Source organism: Budorcas taxicolor, unplaced genomic scaffold, assembly GCF_023091745.1.
Source record: "Budorcas taxicolor isolate Tak-1 unplaced genomic scaffold, Takin1.1 scaffold846, whole genome shotgun sequence".
Classification (NCBI taxonomy): Eukaryota; Metazoa; Chordata; class Mammalia; order Artiodactyla; family Bovidae; genus Budorcas; species Budorcas taxicolor.
Window position 1 is genome coordinate 23,338 of NW_026292765.1, and position 18,879 is coordinate 42,216.

At 37.0% G+C, this 18,879-nt stretch overlaps 2 protein-coding genes across 2 annotated transcripts in view; both read right to left on the minus strand.

Moving 5' to 3' along the window:
- Positions 1-18,317, minus strand: part of LOC128071474 (exosome RNA helicase MTR4-like) — a gene marked incomplete at its 5' end in the record, with an annotated part of 27,508 nt that extends 9,191 nt beyond the window's left edge. The window contains 6 exons of the mRNA XM_052664311.1: positions 1,507-1,669; positions 3,960-4,016; positions 8,760-8,865; positions 11,689-11,852; positions 16,948-17,136; positions 18,207-18,317. Of these exons, the coding sequence (XP_052520271.1) occupies positions 1,507-1,669; positions 3,960-4,016; positions 8,760-8,865; positions 11,689-11,852; positions 16,948-17,136; positions 18,207-18,317 (790 nt within the window). The remainder of the gene's footprint in view (positions 1-1,506; positions 1,670-3,959; positions 4,017-8,759; positions 8,866-11,688; positions 11,853-16,947; positions 17,137-18,206) is intronic.
- LOC128071475 (keratin, type I cytoskeletal 18-like) lies at positions 12,637-13,956 on the minus strand. Its single transcript, XM_052664312.1, has one exon. The coding sequence runs from the start codon at positions 13,924-13,926 to the stop codon at positions 12,637-12,639; it is 1,290 nt and encodes a 429-aa protein (XP_052520272.1). The 5' UTR covers positions 13,927-13,956.
- Positions 18,318-18,879: the final 562 nt, after the last annotated feature.

Below are 18,879 nucleotides of genomic sequence, written 5' to 3' on the forward strand. Positions count from 1 at the left end.
CATCAGTTATGACAGGCCTTCTGACCACCCCCACAGCATGAATTTTCAGAGGATGGAGATGGCACAGTTCTAGGTAGTGTTTAAGAATTCTCTTGGTGATCCAAAACTCAAAGATGAGGAGTTACGGTTTTTAGATGAAGTCATCAACTACCATGTGGCCTGCAGTCAGAGTCCAGAATTTAAACACACCGTCGTCACGCGGTACACCTCCACGACCTTGGCCAAATTATTTACCTTTTATAAATCAGTCTCCTTGTGCAAAGTGCAAACAGTATCTACTCAGATGTGCCATTTGGTGATTAAAGTATATAAAATGCTGATTATAGCACAATGCCTGGCACATTGTTTACCTAATAAATAATCGCCATGCTCATAACAGAGTATAGTATTCATAAAAAGATTTTGGGACCATAATACTAACGATCATTTAATGGAAGTTTAGAAATAAACTTCAGGGAAAGGACTAAAACAGCACACTATTAATTTAAAAATGAAAGTGAAGGTCACTTAGTCGTGTCTGACTCTTTGCGACCCCATGGACTATACAGTCCATGGAATTCTCCAGGCCAGTATACTGGAGTGGATAGCTTTTCCCTTCTCCAGGGGATCTTCATATTTAAAACCCATAAAATTCAATGCAGTGAAGTAAAAGCTCACAGCTGATGTTGTGATGTTTAATCTATGCAACGCAAAAATCACTGATTCATAAACTCAGTATCTATTAGTTATGTTTAATAATATCAGGTAAAAGCATATAATTCAGGGTATGTTAAAAATAATTTACCTCAAAATAAACAGATAAGAAATAATAATATTTTAAGGATCTTACAATAATCGGTATGAAGTCCAAGCTTATTTATTTTCATTTTTAAGAAAGTTCAATGTATACAGAATTCACCACTATATATATCTACATAAGCCAATCTTTTTGCAATGAATACAGCATTTCTAAATATGGCTTTCTTTATATACTGTGCCTATTATTTGCTTCTTATAATTCACTTATAATTACTCCTTTTGTATTTCCTTTACCTTTACTTTTTCATTTAAAATTTTTCTTCAGTTAAATTAAGTAACTATTTGATTTTATATGCAATGGAGAGCATTTTTTGGTGGAATTATATAGCAAGCCATTAGGTTGCTGTTGTTTAGTCACTAAACCGTGTCAGACTTTGGTGACCCCATGGACTGCATGCAGCCTGCCAGGCTCCTCTGTCCATGAGACTTCCCAGGCAAGGATACTGGAGAAGGTTGCCATTTCCTTTTCCAGGGGATCTTCCCAGCCCAGGGATTGAACCTGCATCTCTTGCATTGCAGGAGGTCTCCTGCATTGCTGGCAGATTCGTTATAACTGAGCCACCAGGGGAAACCCCTATATGGGCAGAAGATTTCCTTTTATTATCAAAAATTAAAAATAATATATTATTCTTTTTTCGTAAATCAATGTCATCCTAAGTACATTTGTTATATCAGAAAGAAGTGTATGTATAGAAGACTTAACCATACCTTCAAAGACATCTGTCATTTTGCAGATATGGGCAAATGTAGCTCCAGTTGCCCAGGTGTATACTACATCCATTAAGTGAGGTTTAAATGAGCTTAGATAAGTCTCCTCATCAATTTCCAACTTGGCTTCTGCTGAAACTTTTGCAATTCTTTTAGCACATTCCTTTGAAAAGAAAAGATATGCTTCAAACTTCTTATTTATGACTCCCATATCACTTTCTCTTTAGGCTTCCAAAGCCGGTTTTCTACGAGTTTCCTTTTTCTTCCTTGATAATAATATGCCTACAATCTGGATGTTCTGCTTCTAAGCAGCCACAATGCCTGACCCATTGTTCAGTAATCAAACAGCAAAGCTTTTTCACTACATTAATTAGAAAAAACAAATCAAGAGCATGATTTTCACCCAGTAATACCTTTTGTACAATAACCAAAACTCTTCCTTAAAACTATTCAAGAATGACATTTAACTAATCTCTGTTTCATTAACAAAACAAAGACAATAACAAAACAGCCTTAGAGAAACAAAAGTCCTATGGCAAAACGATGCTTTTCTCCAACAAAGCTTTAAACAAGGTACATTTTAAGATTTTCTTTTCTTGACAATAAGAAGTTAGAGTCATTCTTTTCCCCTGGTAACTGAAAGGGTCAAAACCTCCCAGGCCTATGAAGACGTCACTGGTTCTGGAGTTTAACCTTCTTACTAACATGAAAAAGTGCTAAATATTCCATTAAAGAGATCATTTTTATGAGTCACTCTTCATTCCTCTCTTGCAGTGTCTTACAGTGGTAGACAAAATCATTCTTCCTAAGAAATAATAAAAGAGACCAATTCATTATGATGAATCAAGGGTCCCCAAACCCTTGGGATCTACTACCTGATGATCTGAGGTGGAGCTGATTAAAAATAACAGAAGTAAAGTACACACTAAATGTAAAATTACCCCCATACCATCTGCCCACCTCACTCTGATGGTGAAAAATTTGTCTTCCATAAAACTGGTGCCTGGTATCAAAAAGACATGTCTTTGAGGATCCAGAGATAATCTTAAAACCTGATTTTAAAATTTATTATAAACTAGGATAGAAAAATGTAAAACAAACTGAACTCTATCTATCAAGATGCCATTCTTAACATCAAGGAAACCACTGCATGCACTGAATTGCTGACACAGTTTATCTACACTATGTAATGGTAAATCTGAACTCGAAGCAACTCTATAAAACTTATTATTTTGGTGAGGGAGATGGTTTCATTTTTAAAATAAAAATTAAAAAATGATGTTATCAAAATAGTATTAAGTGACTAAACTAACATCAAATGATATATTTAATTTGAAGGAAGCTGTCTCTGTGAAATGAAAAATACTATAATTCAGTTCAGTTCAGTCGCTCAGTCGTGTCCAACTCTTTGCAACCCCATGAATCGCAGCACGCCAGGCCTCCCTGTCCATCACCAACTCCCGGAGTTCACTCAGACTCGCGTCCATCGAGTCGGTGATGCCATCCAGCCATCTCATCCTCTGTCGTCCCCTTCTCCTCCTGCCCCCAATCCCTCCCAGCATCAGGGTCTTTTCCAATGAGTCAACTCTTCGCATGAGGTGGCCAAAGTACTGGAGTTTCAGCTTTAGCATCAGTCCTTCTAATGAACACCCAGGACTGATCTCCTTTAGAATGGACTGGTTGGATCTCCTTGCAGTCCAAGGGATTCTCAAGAGTCTTCTCCAACACCACAGTTCAAAAGCATCAATTCTTTGGCACTCAGCTTTCTTCACAGTCCAACTCTCACATCCATACATGACCACAGGAAAAACCATAGCCATGACTAGATGGACCTTTGTTAGCAAAGTAATGTCTCTGCTTTTGAATATGCTATCTGGGTTGGTCATAACTTTCCTTCCAAGGAGTAAGGGTCTTTTAATTTCATGGCTACAATCACCATCTGCAGTGATTTTGGAGCCCCTCAAAATAAAGTCTGACACTATTTCCACTGTTTCCCAAACTATTTCCCATGAAGTGATGGGCCCGGATGCCATGATCTTTGTTTTCTGAATGTTGAGCTTTAAGCCAACTTTTTCGCTATCCTCTTTCACTTTCGTCAAGATACTTTTTAGTTCCTCTTCACTTTCTGCCTTAAGGGTGGTGTCATCTGCATATCTGAGGTTATTGATATTTCTCCCAGCAATCTTGATTCCAGCTTGTGCTTCTTCCAGCCCAGCGTTTCTCATGATATACTCTGCATATAAATTAAATAAGCAGGGTGACAATGTACAGCCTTGAATACTCCTTTTCCTATTTGGAACCAGTCTGTTGTTCCATGTCCAGTTCTAACTGTTGCTTCCTGACCTGCATATAGGTTTCTCTAGAGGCAAGTCAGGTGGTCTATGATTAGACTGTCACAAATGTTTATTTCACAATATACTATTCTTAAAATATGTAGTTCAAAAAAATCTTACCTGCATTTGACGAAGTGGTCCTGCTAACTGCTCTGTTAATTTGGGCATCTCACTAGACTATAAAAGAAAAGGAAGATTATATACAAAACCCAAGTTTAAAATGCATTATATACTATTTACTTTTATAAACAAAACAAAGCTTTCATGATTTCTGTTAATTTCAAATTGTAAGACCTCAGTCATTAGCATTTAAAGTTTCTAATTAATTATGTCAGCAAAATTATCATTCCTGTCATCCTGAATTAGACTATTCTTTTATATTTCAGAGGAAAATACTGCACTGCTAAATTTGCAAAGTGTGCTAAATTAGCTATTTTTTGTGACCATAAATGGAACTGAAGGAGAACAAATATTGTAAACATGCATAGAAGTTTAGTTACATCAACATTTATAAACTGTTATACCATAATTTGATTTTTTAAACAGTTTGACTTCTAGGCAACTTTTAACCTGTGAAAACTAAAAATCTTGGATAAATTACATTGGAAGTAATGCCTTCAATTTTAATCTTACCTAGGTATTTCTAACTCTCTAACCACTTTGAAAAGTGCTTAGTCATGTCCTACTCTTAGCAACCCCAGGGACTGTAGCCCTGTAGCCCACTAGGCTACTCTGTCCATGGAATTCTCAGGAAAGAACACTGGAGTGTGTTGCCATTTCCTTCCTCAGGAGATCTCCCCAACCCAGGGACTGAACCCAGGTCTCCTGCACTGCAGGCAGATTCTTTACCCATCTGAGCCACTAAGGAAGCCCGTTTGAAGACAAAAATTTAAATGAGTTTCACTGTTCTTACTGTTCTCTTTCCATTACTGAAAAGTCAATCAATTTCTCAATTAGAAAAATTAAAAGTTTAAGGTCTATTACTAACCAATCAAATTAACTTGGACAAGCTGCTTCAATTCTGTGTGTTGGTTTCTTAACACTCTAAGGCACTCAAAACCTACAGATTTGTGATTAGTATAAAGATATTATTAGGTTGGTATAAAAGCAATTTCAGTTTTGCAGTGTTGAATTATACCATTTGATATTGGAATACATTCAAGTGTGGTTCTGTTATACATCATTTTAATGCTCATTTCTTGCTTTATAAAGCTTTTTGCTAATGAATTATTACTTGCTGTTTATTTGTATTTTAGACTATGGAAATAATGTTAGACAAAAAGCTATTTCAAGCAAATTTCTTATTCAAGTTCAAAAGGAGTGATAAAGCAGTGGAGACAACTCGCAACACCAACAATGCATTTGACCCAGGAACTGCTAATGAACATACAGTGCAGTGCTGGTTCAAGAAGTGTGGCAAAGACGACGAGAGCCCTGAAGATGAAGAGAGCAGTGACTGACCATCAGAAGTTGATGACAACCACCTGAGAGGATCACTGAAGCTGATCCTCTTCCATCTACACAAGAAGTTGCCCAAGAACTCAACAGTGACCATTCTACGCTCATTTGGCATTTGAAGGAAACTGAAAGGGTGAAAAAGCTCGATAAGTGGGTGCCTCAAGAGCTGACCGAAAATCAAAATATTCGTCATTTTGAGATGTCATCTTCTCTTAGTCTACCCAACAACAACGGACCATTTCTCGACTGGATTGTGATGTGCAATGAAAAGTGGATTTTATCTGACAGTCAGAGACAACCAGCTCATTGGCTGGATGCAAAAAAGCTCTAAAGCACTTCCCAAACCCAAACTTGCTCCAAAAAAAGGGTCCTGGTCACTGTTTGGTGGTATGCTGCTCGTGTGGTCCATGACAGCTTTCTGAATCCTGGCGAAACCATTACATCTGGGAAGTATGCTTCCCAGAAGCAAGTCAATGAGATGCACCCAAAACTGCAATGCCTGCAGCAGGTACTGGTCAACAGAAAGGGGCCAATTCTTCTCCACAACAACGTTTGACTGCATGTTGCACAACCAATGCTTCAAAAGCTGAACGGATTGGGCTGCAAAGTTTGGCCTCATCTGCCATATTCACCTGACCTCTCACCAACTCACTACCACTTCTTCAAGCTTCTCAACAACTTTTTGAAGGGAAAATGCTTCCACAACCAGCAAGATGCAGAAAATACTTTCCATGAGTTCATCAAATCCCAAAGCATGGATTTCTATGCTACAGGAATAAACAAACATTTTCCATTGGCAAAAATATGTTAATTGTAATGGTTCCTATTTTGGTTAATAAAGATGAACTTGAGCCTAGTTATAATGATTTAAAATTCAAGGTCCGAAACGGTAATTACTTTCGTACCAATCTAATATTAAGGAACAATTAATTTTGACAAAGGTAGACTTACTATACAAAAAATTATTACAAGAAATGTGTGTATATATGTGTGAGACAGGATTTAAAGTAATTATAGGTAAACTAAATAAAAAACCAAACTACAGGCTAGTTGTAACAGATCTGCCTTTAAGCATCAGTATTTATATAGGACTTAGTTTTGATTTGTATCAGGTATATATTATATAATAAATTATGAACCAGGTTCTGTGTTATTCCTGTTAAAACAAAAAAATCATGATAAGTAATGAGAAAGCAAAATGGCCAGAATGAACTCAATATCTCAGTTTAGTGAAAAGTACGCAAGACTGTAAATGTCTTTGATATTGCATCCATTCCCTGGTCGCCAGTTACTGATCTCTTCCTCTCTCCTGGTCATTGTAAGTAGAAGGCGCTGGTCATGATATAAGTAAGATAAGTGTCTGTCATTTTACCAACACGCTCCCACCAGGTACATGCAGTTTGCCCCATCTCTCCTTTAGGTCTTGATTTAAATTTTACTTTATCAGTGAGGCTTTTCTAATCACTTTATTTAAAATAGTAAATGCAGCCCCTCAAAATGATTTCTATTTGCCTCTTTTGCTTCACTTTTCTCCAAACCCCTCATCCTTCTAACATAATACGTCTATTCTTGATTTCTTTATCTTCATTGACTAGCATACACGAAAGTATCATGAAAGCAAAAAATTCTGTTTTCTCTCTCAGGTCTTGGTCTCTGCACTGCACACAGTGGGTGATTAATAAGCATTTGAAAAACACTTGTTATTTATATTATAAAGACTGTGTAATATATAAAAATAAGGGCACAGTTTTAGAAATAACACATTTTAAAACAGAAATTATCAGCACCGATAACCAATATCTTACTATATTTACCTTCTTCTCTGGCTAGAAAATACTTTTAAAAGTATCAACAACATTCCACGTTACTTTCAACACAATTGTCCATTTTGAAGTTGAAGGCCCCACGGTAAGAATGATGACAGTACAGGCAGCACAACGTGGCTTCACTGAACAAACCCTGACGACACACAGTGACACCTTGCCTCAAGATTTAGCAACTATAGTTTGGTGAAGCCCAACTCCTGTGAAGAGGTAACATACTTGGCCTTTCAAAAGACAGGAGTTTTGTTGTGCCAAATTAAAAACAAAAAACACAACATAGCATAAGAAATTAGCCAGAAGAAAAAGTCTGCCATAGGCAGAAGATCATCAACCCCCAAACAATCTGTAAACCTTATATCTGTTCAAAGAAAATCTGACAAACATTCTTAACAATTATCTCAGAAATTAACACAGTAAGATTTTGAACCTAAGAAAAACAGCCTAACATAATATTTCATAAAGAAATGTATTCCTCACAAGCAGATTAAATTATTTCATAAGTACGCAGCAGGTATTCTTAGGAGAGCATAAATCATTTTTCAGTTAGTGTCCTACTTGTTATCATTGCCACTATAACAGTAATGTTAATCCGTAATCAGAGAGCTTAAAGAAAAGTGCCCACACCTATTTCAAGAAGTTATGTAACTGATCTGACTAATAAGGAAATAGTTAATGGATAAATAGATCAACGGCAGAACTGCAAAAACAAATCTCTTACACAATTTACTTTAAAAAAAAATTAACCTAAGTATACATGATAAAAGGTCATCTAAAAATTTACATAACATTAAATTATTTTTAGAAGGCAAATGTCCTTGTCTTACTCTTACTTCATTAATTTTATACACAATGAATAAAATCTTGAATTTGAAATGTGAAACATGTATTTTACTCTTTTAAACAAACACTGGCTTTTGAATTAAAGTAAAGGGCTTCCCAGGTGATGTAGTGGTAAAGATTCCACCTGCCAATGCAGGAGACACAGGTTTGATCCCTGGGGTCGAGAAGATCCTCTGAAGTAGGAAATGGCAACCCACTCCAGTATTCCTGCCTGGAAAATTCCATGGACAGAGGAGCCTGGTGGGCTACAGTCCACGGGGTTGTAAAGAATCGGATGCAACTGAGCACAATGGATGATTAGTGTTCTCACGGTCCATCTAGCACTTCATTTTTATTTCTTAGAAGCTGTTGAAACTCGACTACTCACTTGAAAAGATTATTGATGAGAATCTTATGGCCATTACCTCAAATCTTGCCTATGAAAACAAAGATTTCAGCTGCTAGTATTGATATCATCAGCTGCCTCATAGTTACTCTCCAAAACTGAGAAGAGGCGTATTAATTCAGTCTTACTTTCTTTTCATTTTCACTAATTTGCCTAAATTTCGTTTTCTTTTTTCTTCTAGGACTGTCTGACTAAGCCAGACCTTCAAATAATGCACTGGGTTATACAACAAATTTATAACTTAGAATCTGACTAATAATGATTGGCTATAAATAAAATTCTATTTGTTCTTTTCTGATAATATACCTATTAATATGTAAATATGAAAGTCATTTTATAATTTAAAAATCCATATTAAAATTAAACTATAAAATGCAAATTAATAAATAAGATGTGCTAAATACATAAACTCACATTCTCCTGAAACACAAAGCAGCTCAGTAGTGCTGTTGCTTGTTCTGCAGACAGGTCATTGAAAAGGCCGTTAAACATCATCTCAGTTAGAAGGAGCTCATCAGCACTGTACCACCACAAAGAAAAAGAAACGAAACTCCAAATATCAGAATATAAAACACATATATATACCCACACATCGTTTAGATACAGTTTTAAATTAAGACTTATCTAACTAAGGAAATGGCAGGCATTTATGAATAAATCAATAGTAAATGTAAAATGGGTATCTCATATAAAAAGCTCATCCTAGCAAACACTAAAACAGATATTCATCGAAATAAATAATCTTTTCTTGACTCTCAGAATACCATAAAAATTAGCTATTAGCATTTATTACCTAGGTTTAAGAACCTTTTAAATTTTTTGTAGCTCAATTAAATTAGAATTATTCTTTACAAATAACTTTAAAAAATATTAAATGAAAACTTTATCAGAAATCTTAATTAGAATGTATCCATAGCAGACACACAATTTGCAAACTTCCTAAGATTTCTAAAAGAAAAGTCACAAACCATCAAGCTTTACGGTAATAACTAATCAAAAACAAAAGTCAAAAGCTAAATATGGGTTCCTAACGATTAACAGAGTTAAGCTCCTAACAGGGAAAACACAGATAAGACTACTTCTATAGTCTAATGTGGGAGAGGCAGATGAGAAAGATAATAAGCACATGACAGCAATTTAGTAGAGGTTTATATAGGCAATTATGCAAAAAAAAAAAAAAGAGTTGAGGAGACTAAAATCAATCTGAAGAAACTCAAAGCAAGTTTCAGAAGATCTTGAAAAAAACATGCAGAAATGGGGAGTGACGGAAAAGTCATGCTAAATGAAAGAAACATGTGTGGGATGTGGCAACAGAGGGGATACACAGGAAAGGGCAAGAATATACTCAATTATGGAATTTATTTTAAAAGCAACAGAGAATCATTGACAGACTTTTACCAAAGAATGACATGCTAGGATTTATGTTTTGGAAAGACAATTCTGAAAGCAAGAGAATAAAGGATGGGTTGCAGAAACTTATAAAAGGGATGCACTTCAGTTAGTGGGAACAGTTAAAAAACCGCACAGAGATAGGAGAAAACAATCATGAAGACGTGGAAAGAGAGTAAGAAGGGAGAGGAGGAATCAAGGATGACTCCAGTTTTTGCCTGCAGTGGTTTTATTCTCCAAGATAGATCACGAGAGGCAAATCTGGGGGAAAAGTAATGTGCTTTGATATGTGATATTGTTATCTCTCTAAATATTCTTTCTTCCAAGACTAAATCTAGCTGCAGCTACCCAAGAGAAATAAATCAATTATTTAATATTATATTAAATTTATATTTAATAATTTAAAATAAATTTAAATTAATTCAATTATTGAATACTATATAACATCACAAAGAAATAATTCCAATAACATTCATCTTGAAGGAGATCAACCCTGGGATTTCTTTGGAAGGAATGATGCTAAAGCTGAAGCTCCAGTACTTTGGCCACCTCATGCGAAGAGTTGACTCATTGGAAAAGACTCTGATGCTGGGAGGGATTGGGGGCAGGAGGAAAAGGGGACGACCCAGGATGAGATGGCTGGATGGCATCACGGACTCGATGGACGTGAGTCTGAGTGAGCTCCGGGAGATGGTGATGGACAGGGAGGCCTGGCGTGCTGCGATTCATGGGGTCCAAAGAGTCGGACACGACTGAGCGACTGAACCAAACTGAACTGAACTGAACTGGCATTTAAATAAACAGATCAATGTTATAGTCTAAATTTAATTCTACATAAATTATTAACTTTATAGTGCCTAGGTTTCTTTAATTACAAAGCAGGAAAGCTTAATTTTATCAAGGTTTAAGGAAAGCTATTCAATACAAGCTTGTGGGCCAAATCTAACACGAAGTGTTTTATATTTAGCTTGCATAAGAACCTAAAAACATAATTCTGAAATATTTTGTGAACATTTAAAAATCAAGAGATTTCACCAAAAAAAAAAAAAAGAAACTAGATATTTGACTTTTCTAACTTATACTCTGATATCACATTATTTTTAATAACTAATTGAGGCTGGGTAGTTGCTGCCTCCTTTTGGTGGCCTACAGCTGTTCTGTTTGCCACAGAATCTTGGCCCCTGCAGATATCTGAAGTCGTACCTGAACTAGATGATCCATAAGAACGATACGAGTAAGTCTTCATCAGGAATGTCCAAAGCATTTACAAAGGGCTGTAATTTTCTGATCCCATACATTAGGGCCTTGCTGAGTACATAAAAACTATTTTGAGATGTCTTTTATGGACTCACAGAGAATAACTGACTATGGCAAAATATCTTCAAAATGATGGCAGTCACAAGGGATCCTGAGCCAGAACCATCCGAAGGGCCCACTCTTCTAGAATTTCTGACCCACAGAAACAACCAGAGAGAATGAAATGACTTCTGCTTTATGTCATTTAGCTTTAAGGTCATTTGTAATGTGGTAGAAGATAACCAAAATAAACAGCTTATATCTAATATACAAAAGATTATATCTGATTTTAAGCTGTGGCATATAATATGCTACGTTAGCCTAAAACTTTACAGAAACTTCATAACTACAAAAAAATTAAAAGTATAAAAATTCATGTGTAAACTAAGACTACAGTTACATAAAAATTCCACAGTGCTATAAAATAAAGAAAAAGGAAACATGAAAATATTAATGGTATCTGCATTAATTAGTAAGGTCCAAGATTTTTATTCTCCCTAATTTCTCAACTTCATGGCCAAAACCTGTATTTTAATATGAAAAGCACCAAACAAACTTTCTTGTTTTTAAAACAGTTCTTTTTCCAAAAGATTAACAGCCCTCTTTTAAAATCAGTATTCCATTTTAGAATCAGTTTTCTAGAACAACCAGGTATTACCTGCTTATCTCACAAGCCACTCGTCCTTTCATCTCTATGACATCAGAAGATGTAGCAAATCCCAACCTCCTTAAAACACGTTTGCGACATTTGAGCTCATCCATTTGTAGGACAGTTCTTGCTTTCTTTAGTTCTCGCTTTGCGGATTTAATGTCTATTGCAATCTAAGGCATACGAAAGTAAAAAGAAGTTCAATAACAAAGTAAACAAAATAAAAATTACATTTACTCATGAAATGAAACAAAACATAATTATATTGGGGGGAGGGGTGGAGAGGAACATAGCAGTTTCTTACTATTCCAGGATATTATACAAGAAGAATGATGTTATCTGAGGTAGCAATCACATCAGCTCCAACTTTTCAATCCTTATGGAATTAGGGGCAACTCAAGAGAATAAGCAAAGAAAGATGAGTATATGAATCTTGTGTTCTTTCTCTTTTAAGCCCTCAAATTGCATAAAATCTGCCTAAAAGCTGGAAAATGATTTAGCAAAGAAAGTAAGTCTTTATTTTGTAGACAAAGATGAAAGCTTAAAAGGAAAATGTTATTTTGAGGTTATATTTTAGGTTAGATGTGTATTTAAATTAATGACATATATAGATATTATATACTCATCAACTGTGACAGAGATGACAGTACAAAGCAAGGAAACACTGGGATCCTAAAGTGGAGGCTCGAAGTTCAGAAAAACATTGACAGAAAGTTTAGGAACTGAGAAGCTGAAATTCAAAGACTCTGGTATTTTGCAGATGCTTTATTAAGCTTCAACTGAAGAGAAGTTAAAGGCAACAACGGTGGTCAGTAATTGACATTTATTGACAGCTAACTATGAATCCTGATTCTTCAAGTGCTTTACATTATTTCATTTAATTCTTTTTTTTTTTTGCAATGAATGTCTCAACTTTTATTGACCTCCTGCCCCCCAGGGGACCCTGCTTCTGCTGCCTCAGTGCCTCAGAACTTTGGCGTCTGAGGTCTCAGACACCACTTTGCCATCCACGAGCCTGAGGGTGGTGGTCTTCTGGATGGTATGCCTGGAGTTGCTGCTGTCCAGAGCGTCGCCAAGACTGAAATCCTCCCCATCTTCCAGCAGACGGCAGTAGGTATTGATCTCAGCCTCCAGCTTGACCTTAACATTCAGCAGGGCCTCGTACTCCTGGGTCTGGCGTTGCCCCTCTGCCCGGGTCTGGGCCAGCTCTGACTCCAGGTGCAGGAGGACTCCGTTCAGTTGCTCCATCTGCATGGCGTAGCGGGCCTCCACTTCCCTCAGGCTGTTCTCTAAGCTGGTCTTCAGATTTCTCATGGAGTCCAGGTCGGTCTCCAGGGACTGGACGGTGCGCCTCAGCTCTGTGAGGGTCATCTCAGCAGCTCCTATCTCAGCGTTCTGCGAGGTGACCACTGTGGTGCTCTCCTCAATCTGCTGGGACCAGTACTTGTCCAGCTCCTCTCGGTTCTTCTGAGCCAGCTCGTCATACTGGGCCTGGATGTCTGCCATGATCTTGCTAAGGTCCTGAGGTTTGGGGGCATCCAACTCCACGGTCAGCCCAGAGTTGGCAATCTGGTTTTGTAGACCTTTTACTTCCGCCTCACGATTCTTCTTCATGAAGAGCAGCTCTTCCTTGAGAGCCTCGATCTCAGTCTCCAGCTGCAGCCGGGTGACACTGGGGTCATCGATGACCTTGCGGAGCCCATGTATGTCACTCTCCACAGACTGGCGCATGGCCAGTTCCGTCTCATACGTGACTCTGAAGTCATCAGCAGCAAGACGGGCATTGTCAATCTGCAGAACGATGCGGGCGTTGTCCACAGAATTTGCAAAAATCGGAGCACTCAGGTCCTCGATGATCTTCAGGCAGTGTCCCCAGTCTCTGACCTGGGGTCCCTTCTTCTCCAGGTGTTCCAGGATTTTGCTCTCCAGTCTCTGGTTATCCGCCTCCAGGCTCCTCACCTCCTCCAGGTAGGAAGCCAGGCGGTCATTCAGGTCTTGCATGGTCTCCTTCTCACCCTGGATGCCCCCTACACCCACCAGACCCCCGGCCATCCCGGCTCCCAGGTTCCCGGACCCCCAGCCGCCCCGGACGCTGGTGGTGCGGGACACGGAGATCCGGGAGCCCGAGCCCCTGGCGCCTGCATAGACGCTGGCCGCGCTGCTGGCCGGTTGGACGCGGTGGCCCGACGACTGCATGGAGCCCAGGGACCGGTAGTTGGAGAAGGTGGATTGGGCGCTGAAGCTCATGATGTTTGTTCTCGAGGAAAGAGCGAGGCCAGGACTCTAGGTGCTGGGTGGTCTCATTTAATTCTTACGCAGACATAAATGTGAATTTTACAGATGAGAAAACTGAGGCAGAGAGAGATTACCAAGTAAACTGGTCAAGATCACAGAGAGAGTAATAAAAGACGGGATTCAAACCCAAGCTTGGGATTGATGGGATTCAGACTCCAGAATTTAAACTCTTAGCAATTATTTACGTTGCCATGAACTGACATGTCACAATGCTAGGAGGATAAGAAGGAATGCTTTATATGTTACCTAGCATGCTACCTCTCTGCCACCTGGTATGTTTACTAGGCCTATCAGAAAAAAAAAATTATCTTCTAAAGTTTCTTTAATTGAAGATGCACCTATGTTATTAGCATAGAAGACTGTGCTAAATAGAGGCATACAAAGCTTACAGGTTGGTAGAAGAGAGTCTACTATTTAAGATTTTTACCTCAGTAATTTTTATACTGATTACATGTTGAAATGTATTCTGGATATACTGAGTTAAATAAAAATCTTATTAAAATTAATTTCACCTGTTTTTCATTTTTAAGAAAAGTGTCTACTAAAGAATTTTAAATTCTGTGAGAAGCTTGTATTCTATACTACATGATGCTGTTCTAGACCTTCTTCTACATACCTTAAAAGAACACAGAATAGATTACCCACGTCTGTCAATACATGAACAAATAGGTACAGCGGTTTTCCCCGCAAAGTTGTGATCAGCTTCCTTTCCCACTTAATACAATCAGGATTTCTCTTCCAAAAAGTACATATACATTACCTCATTCTTTTTTTAAGGGTCATTTTGATACCATTGTGGATATTCATAATTCATGTATCTAACTTTCTACTGATGAACTCAGAGGTTGTTTATATTCATTTGCTTTTTCAAAGAATGCTACAAGAACATCCTCATATTGCCTCACTTTGTAGAAAGCTGGGTCAGAGGGTATGAGGACTTAAAATGTTGACAGTTGAGCAGTCAGATTCTGAAGGGCTTCCTAGGCAGGGCTAAGGAATGTTAAGTTTATCTTGCAGTCTCTAGAAGGTCATAAAATTGTTAACTCTTCATAGTTTTCTTGCAGTATAAGTAAGGGGGAACAGGGGAGATACTTACTATAATCTCACAACAGATTATGTTTTCCTTTCAGTCTTTTCTGGTGTATGACTACTACTTAGCAAAATAAAAACACAGTCCACATCAACTTTAGGTCTTACTTTTAGAACTTAACGCTTCTGCATAAGCACTTTTTGCATGTATTGCAGTCTTTATAACAAGTTCATTTAGCCAGACTTTTAGCTAGACACTAGGGCTTTTTGTTACATTTCAGTAGCTCAGATAATCCCTTTCTCTGGGGCTTCAAGTCACATTATCCATGGATATTCTCCAGTTATCACTCAACCAAACTCAGGTCTCTTTGTTCTTGTATTGAAACTATTAAAGTTGATTCTCTGGTGTAGGGAGAAACTGGACGCAGGGAGGGAGCTGCAAGGTCCTGGTGAGAGATGGGCAGGCTAGGATCATACTAGCACAGTCTGAGCATACTCAAGCTTTTAATGTCTCAGTTTCCTCATTTTGAGAAGAAACCTTCATGGTGGGCCATAGCATAGTATATATACTACATGTTCCCTGAGAACATACTTGCTGTGCACAACATGGCACAGGGCCACATCATGTTAGTTCACAAAAAGCTAGGAAGCGGCAGTGCTGTTAAAACCATGAGCTGAACACGTTACTTTATTAGGCAAAGAAGTTTCTACTCATATTATTTATTCAATAAACACCAGGCATCTACTTTATAAAAATAGATCATTATGGGAGATATGAAAGAGTATAAGTAAGCTAAAATGAAACACCTGAGCTTAAGGAGCTTAAAATCTAGTTTGTGAGACAGAAAGACAAACACAGTAAGAGTGGCATGTGATAAAAGCTGAAAAAGCATAAAAGCAAAGACTTATAAACTTCAAGGAGAAAATGATATTTGGCTACACAGAGATTCTAGTTGAAGAGAAGTGGATAGTGGAAAGAAATGTGTTCACTTCAGCAAGCTTTTTCTAAATTCGTTATTCAGAATGGCTATAAGAATGCTTTAACTGGTTAGAGAACACAGCTAGTTACCCTAAAAAGGTGAACTACTACTTTATACCACTAGACCAGCTATAATTAAAAATGCAGACAATAACAAATGTTGGGGAGGATGTGGAGAAACTGGAACTTTAATAAGCTGCTGAGAATATAAAATGGTGCAGCCACTTTGGAACACAGTTTGGCAGTTTCTCATAAAGATAAACACAGAGTTCCTCTATGACCCAGCAATTCAACCCAATTCCATCTAAGGGAAATGAAAACATATGTCCACACAAAAATTGTACACAAATGTTCATAGCAGTATTATTCATAACAGCCAAGAAATGGAAAAATTCCAAATGTTCATCAGCTGATGAATGGTAAACAGAATGTGGTATAACACATATATAAGGGAGTATTTTTCAGCTATAAAAAGGAATAAAATACAGATTCATGCTACAACATGGATGAATCTTGAAGACGTTAACTAAGAAGGCAAACACAGACGCCACATATTGTATTATTTACATGAAAGCTCCAGAACAGGCAAATCCATAAGGCAAAAATGAGATTTGCAGCTGCCAGGGACTGGAGGGTAGGGAAATGGGGAGTGACTGCTAACAGGGATGAGGTTTCTTTTGTGGGTGATGAGAATGTTCTGCAGTTAGATAGTGGTTATAGTTGCAGACCATACTGTGAATACACTAACAACCACTAAATGGTATGCTTTAAAGGGATGAATGTTATGCTATGTGAATGGTATCTCAATTAAAGCGATCAACTTTTTTTTGCTGGTAAGAATTGATAGCTAGGCACCTTCTTGCTTTAGCTGATGAATCCAATAGAAAAATAAAATGAAAAATTATATATACTCTCTCATATAGTGAAATACATAGAATTCTATGATAAAAATGTTTCTGCCATACCTGTGCTTTTTTTTCACAAAGTGTATACACAGTTTCCAAATTTGGATCATTGTGAAGAGGATGAGAATACATTCGATGCTCAAAGGCCTCTACTTTCTGGATAACTTTTTTCAGTCCTTGATCCTGAATGCCCATGTCATCAATAGGGTCTAATAAGGGAACACCATCAGGAAAACGTTTCTGAACTTCCTGAAACAAAATATTTAAAATTCATTTTTCACCTCACAGGTAATATTAGTTAAGACTAAGCTAAACCAGTATTTCCTTTATGTTTTTCCTATGCACATAGACATGTATTATAATTCATTAATAATTCTAATATTTGGAGTTTAGTGTGGCACAACTTATTGATAAAACCCATTACTGTACATTTACTGCTGTAACTTCTTGCCATTATAAATAATCCTGAATTGAACATCTCAAGTGTAAATTTTTTTCAATTTTCTGATTACTTCTTTGGGCTGATTCTTAGGGAGCGTGGTACTGAGTTGAAAGACTTAAAAAGACAAACTTTTTAAGGGATCCAGATCCCCATTGCTACATTTTTTTTCTCTAACATGATTTAAATATTAAATATAATAAACATGTGAATTCAGAGAAGAGAGAGTTTATTACAGCCTGATATCCCACTGGAAGACTTTCAGGGTCTTAGATAGGCCTTAAACGTAATATAGGATTTGGTCAGTTAGAAATTTTAAAAAAAAGGTTACCCACAAAACTGTTTGTAAAATTGTTAAGAGAATTATTCATTTTAGAAGTCCACATATGGACCAAAGCTTAAAAATTCCTACTGTACATGAAAAGCATCCAGTTTTCTCAGATTTTAGTATATGGCCTTTGCTACATAGTAAATGTTCTTCAAATATTTATTTACTAACCAACTAATAATTTTCCATAAGACTATTTTATCCATGCATTAATCAAAAGTCCAGGCACATGATTTTATATATAAAAACTTTTAACACACTCTGTAGTTACTTTCATTCATAACCAGTAAAGCAAATGTATTTAACATACAACAGTGGTTACGTTTTACTTTGTGAGCCCTCCCTTAGACTAACTTGTTGGTAGATTCAAAGAGAGGGCAATCTACATATAGACCTGCTGCCACTGTTTGTCAAAAATAATTGCCACTATTGGCAGTTTATAGTTTTCCTGAAAGAAAGCAATATATTTAAAAGCATATCAATTGCCTTGTTTTACAATCTATTTATATTTACATAAAATTTATATTTAATTTATAAAATTAATGTGCATACCTGTATTGATTTTAGAACACTCTGTCTGTTGTCCAGTGGTCGAAGGTCTTTGGGGATGTAAAGTCTAACACTGCTGATAGCAGACAGGAGATGCACCAAAACTGGAACAACCTACCAACAGCAAGTTATATATATATATAACAACTAACATTGTACATTTTCAAATTCTGCCGTTTCTTAAATTTAGTTTGAATCCTTATAAGAAAATTGCATTTACATTATGTGACAGGTATTAATAAGTGGATAGCAACCACTGTGGAAGCTTATACCTTAATAGAAACTATTATTTTGTTTTAAATATATTTATTTATTTGGCTGCACCAGCTCTTAGTCACAGCATATAGGATCCAGTTTTCTGACCAGGCATCAAACACAGGCCCCCTGCACTGGAAGCCCAGAGTCTCAGCCACTGGACTATCAGGGAAGTCTCTAGAACTATATTTAAAAAGTAAAAACAAATTCAAATCTTTAAGTAACAGGCTAACAAATGGTACATAAAAATAAGTGATTCCCTCAACAGAATCCATACTTCATTCATTTTTGCATCCTCAGTAACTGGTACTTTTTGAATATCTAAAAGTACTACAGCACTACAAATGAAGGAAAAACTAAGTGTAGATGGCCATGAAATATTCATGTAATCTCTGGATGGGCCAGAATGACTCTGTTAGAC

Bases quoted from the DNA above. Each gene is read 5' to 3' on its own strand.
- LOC128071475 (XM_052664312.1), bottom strand. From the start codon at position 13,926: ATGAGCTTCAGCGCCCAATCCACCTTCTCCAACTACCGGTCCCTGGGC.